Genomic DNA, 3279 nt, shown 5'->3' on the forward strand with positions numbered 1-3279 from the left:
ACTGAACCTGAACTTCAACCCGCTGAACGGTGGGCTGAAGAACACATCATTTGATGGCTTGCAGGACAGCTTGGTGGAACTCTACCTTGGCAGTTGCGACCTCTATCAGCTGCCCGCCAAAATTTTTTCAGGTTTAACTTTCATAAAATGTTTACGTTACAATATTCAACTTAACTTATAAGTATAAAATAACACTCAAGCAATTCTGCGCTTGGCAGAGCCGCATCATAAAGAATGAAAAAATACATTATAGGTAAATGAAGCGTTTTAATATTTCCGAGTTAGTTTTATGTAATAATCATATTTTAAAACATTACGAATAAATTCTTTCAAATGATTAGAAGTTTCAATAAAACTCTAACAAATTAATACCATTAAATTTACTAAATTGTAATTTACTTTTTGTATCATCTCACTGTCAGTTTTAATTTAACTCCATTATAAAATTCATAAAATTAATAATATATAATTCATTATATTAATGATACAACCAACATAGCGTTGAATACAAAATTTTTACGTGGTAATTTTAATAAACAAATAAATAATAATTATAATTAATGAATTGACTAATTAAATAAATTTCTTGATAATAATATTAAAATGATATAATAAAAATGATAATTCAGTAACTTACAGTAACATGCAACGAACATTCCAGGTATGCGTCAACTCCGACATCTGCATCTATGGGGCAACAACATCGTCAGCTTGCAACCACGCATTTTCCAGGACCTCACCAATCTGCAAGAACTCATCGTTTGGGGAAATCAGATCACCAGAATAAGTGGCGATGAATTTTATGGGCTGAGAAACTTGAAGAAGTTGGATTTGGATAGGAACAGCATCGAATCAGTGCAAAGGAATGCCTTGTCAAGTCTCAAGTCGCTACAGATATTACATCTTGGACATAACAAATTTAAAGTTAGAAGAATTTTTTATAGATGTAGTAGGAGTTGATAGAAAGTTTCAATTTAGAATATTGCTACCTTTGGTCAAAGTTTTATAGAAAATTTAAATAAAGTTTTAATTTAGACTCATAAACATTACCATTAAGTACTAAAATAAATGAACGATTACGAAATTAATAAAACCGCGCAAATGTAATGTTGAAATAGCTACCCAATTGTAATGTTAAAACAAAACAACCGCGCAAACACAGACGGCACCACAACAACCGACCAACACAACCACCAGGTCTTTGAAGCAGACGTGTTCAACAACCTGTCTGCTCTGAAAGTTCTCAGCTTGGACAGCAACCAGATCAACCAACTGAAAGGAAATTCGCTATCGGGTCTTCAAAATCTCTACACTCTCGCTCTTAATAACAACAAAATTAAAACACTCAACGCCCAATGGCTGACCAACGTTAAAATGTTAACAAACTTTTTCCTCCAGCACAACAAACTAAACGAAATATGGCCCGAAATATTTACTCACCTGAAATCGTTGAGACGGCTGGATCTCTCGTTCAACAACATCGGTTCTTTCAAGGAAAACAACTTTGTTTCACTCACCAACCTCCGCTATTTGTACCTGGACAACAACAAACTCAAGCATCTAGATAAGTTAGTTTTCATTTACGAAGAACTTCTAATGAAGTATGTTGCATTATATTTTCACCAAACATTCTAATGACATTGCAGGTGCATTTTGCCACAGCCAATAAAATTGAAAGTGATATCAATCTTGGGCAACTCGTTCACATGCGATTGTAAAAGCAGTTGGATGGTGGATGTGGTCAACACCACTCAAATCTGGGGAACCTGCCTCTCAGTTCGGCAGGCAAACATCCCACGCTCCGTCTATCTCAATCCCATCAAACCGTGCTCCAAACAATGTGGTAAAGTCACGAAGACGTTTTAAAGTTTCAAATTACTATACTACTCCTCAACTATCAAAATAAGTTGTATAATAGTTAGTAACAGATTGAAATTGCAATTTATGAAATTATATGATGAAATTAAATTTAAAGATTTAGATGGTTGGTTGAACAGCAAGGCGTATGGTCAGTAAATAAGCGTTTGGCGCGCATGAAAAATTGTTAATATGTATCGGTTGGAAGTTTTTCTACCTATACGATTGTTTACATAGAGGTTATAACTTGAAATTGAGTTAATTATACAAATTATAAAATAATTTTTAAATAAATCAAATTTTATAAATTGCATCACCAATTCCCATTGTGAATCAAATAGATTAAATAGTTAACTGCATCTGTGCCAAGGATGTAATAAATAAGGTAATAGGGGATGGATAAAATTATTCCACAACGTAAACAACGGTATCTATAGCTCAACATGCAAGCCATTGGTGGGGCGTCGAGATGAATTTAAATAAATATTTTAAGAATTTTTATATATTGGTAGAAAATAAAAAATGCATGAAAATATGTTGAAATGCCTGTTGAAATTATGTTCAAACTGTTCAGAACGCACTACGATGAAAGAATTTGATCGATTTACTAGTTTTCATTTTATTTATTTTAAATTCCGCTCTTTCTCAAGCTGTCATTAACATTTTGTATTGTTTCTAAAATATTTTCATCATCATTTTTGTCATCATGGTCGTCGTCATCACCTTTTGCAACAAATTACTTTAATAATTATCATTATCATCCTCATAATCATCTTCCTCTTCATCATCATCAAAACAAAAGAAAATACCCAACATTGTTAAAAACCGTTAGCATCCTATTCGATATCATCATCAACACTGAGATATCACTCACATCAACACCATCTTCATCATCACTAGTTAATGATCGTGGAAACGATGAAGGTATCATTTTTTATCATTCTATGCTAACTTTCATTGTCGGTATCGTAAAAATCTAACAATTTCTAAATTACATATTTCGTTTAACCCATCCCACACAATATTTTAAAAAAATATTCGATATATACCTTTCGAGGAAAATTATTTTTTCATTTATTATACAAAAAATACAACGTATTACTTTCTATTGAAATGATTGACAAATCGTTTCTTCAATCTGTTAAGTTAAGCTCTAGGGAATACATAGGAGTCTGGTAATCTGTTAAGTTGTATGAATAAGGCCATCTATACGGTCAAACCCTCAATACTAACCTAAATAAAAACTCTAACAATTATTAATTATAACGAATGCATTAATTAAAGTAAATTAGAAAATTAGATTGTTGTCCATTAATTAAGTTTGTTCAGTTTATAATTGTTGAAAATATTCTGATGATTTTTTTCATAGCAATATGATAATTTAGAGCTAGAAACATTACACGTTGTGTCATATGTAGTAAA

At 31.9% G+C, this 3279-nt stretch overlaps 1 protein-coding gene across 1 annotated transcript; it reads left to right on the forward strand.

Annotated features, from left to right (window-relative positions):
• Positions 1-663: 663 nt before the first annotated feature.
• HELRODRAFT_64140 (hypothetical protein) lies at positions 664-1635 on the forward strand (the record flags this gene model as incomplete). Its single annotated transcript, XM_009017441.1, has 2 exons — positions 664-924; positions 1198-1635. The coding sequence occupies 2 exons, from the start codon at positions 664-666 to the stop codon at positions 1633-1635; spliced, it is 699 nt and encodes a 232-aa protein (XP_009015689.1).
• Positions 1636-3279: the final 1644 nt, after the last annotated feature.

The sequence above is a fragment of the Helobdella robusta genome (assembly GCF_000326865.2).
Source record: "Helobdella robusta unplaced genomic scaffold HELROscaffold_2, whole genome shotgun sequence".
Taxonomy (NCBI): Eukaryota; Metazoa; Annelida; class Clitellata; order Rhynchobdellida; family Glossiphoniidae; genus Helobdella; species Helobdella robusta.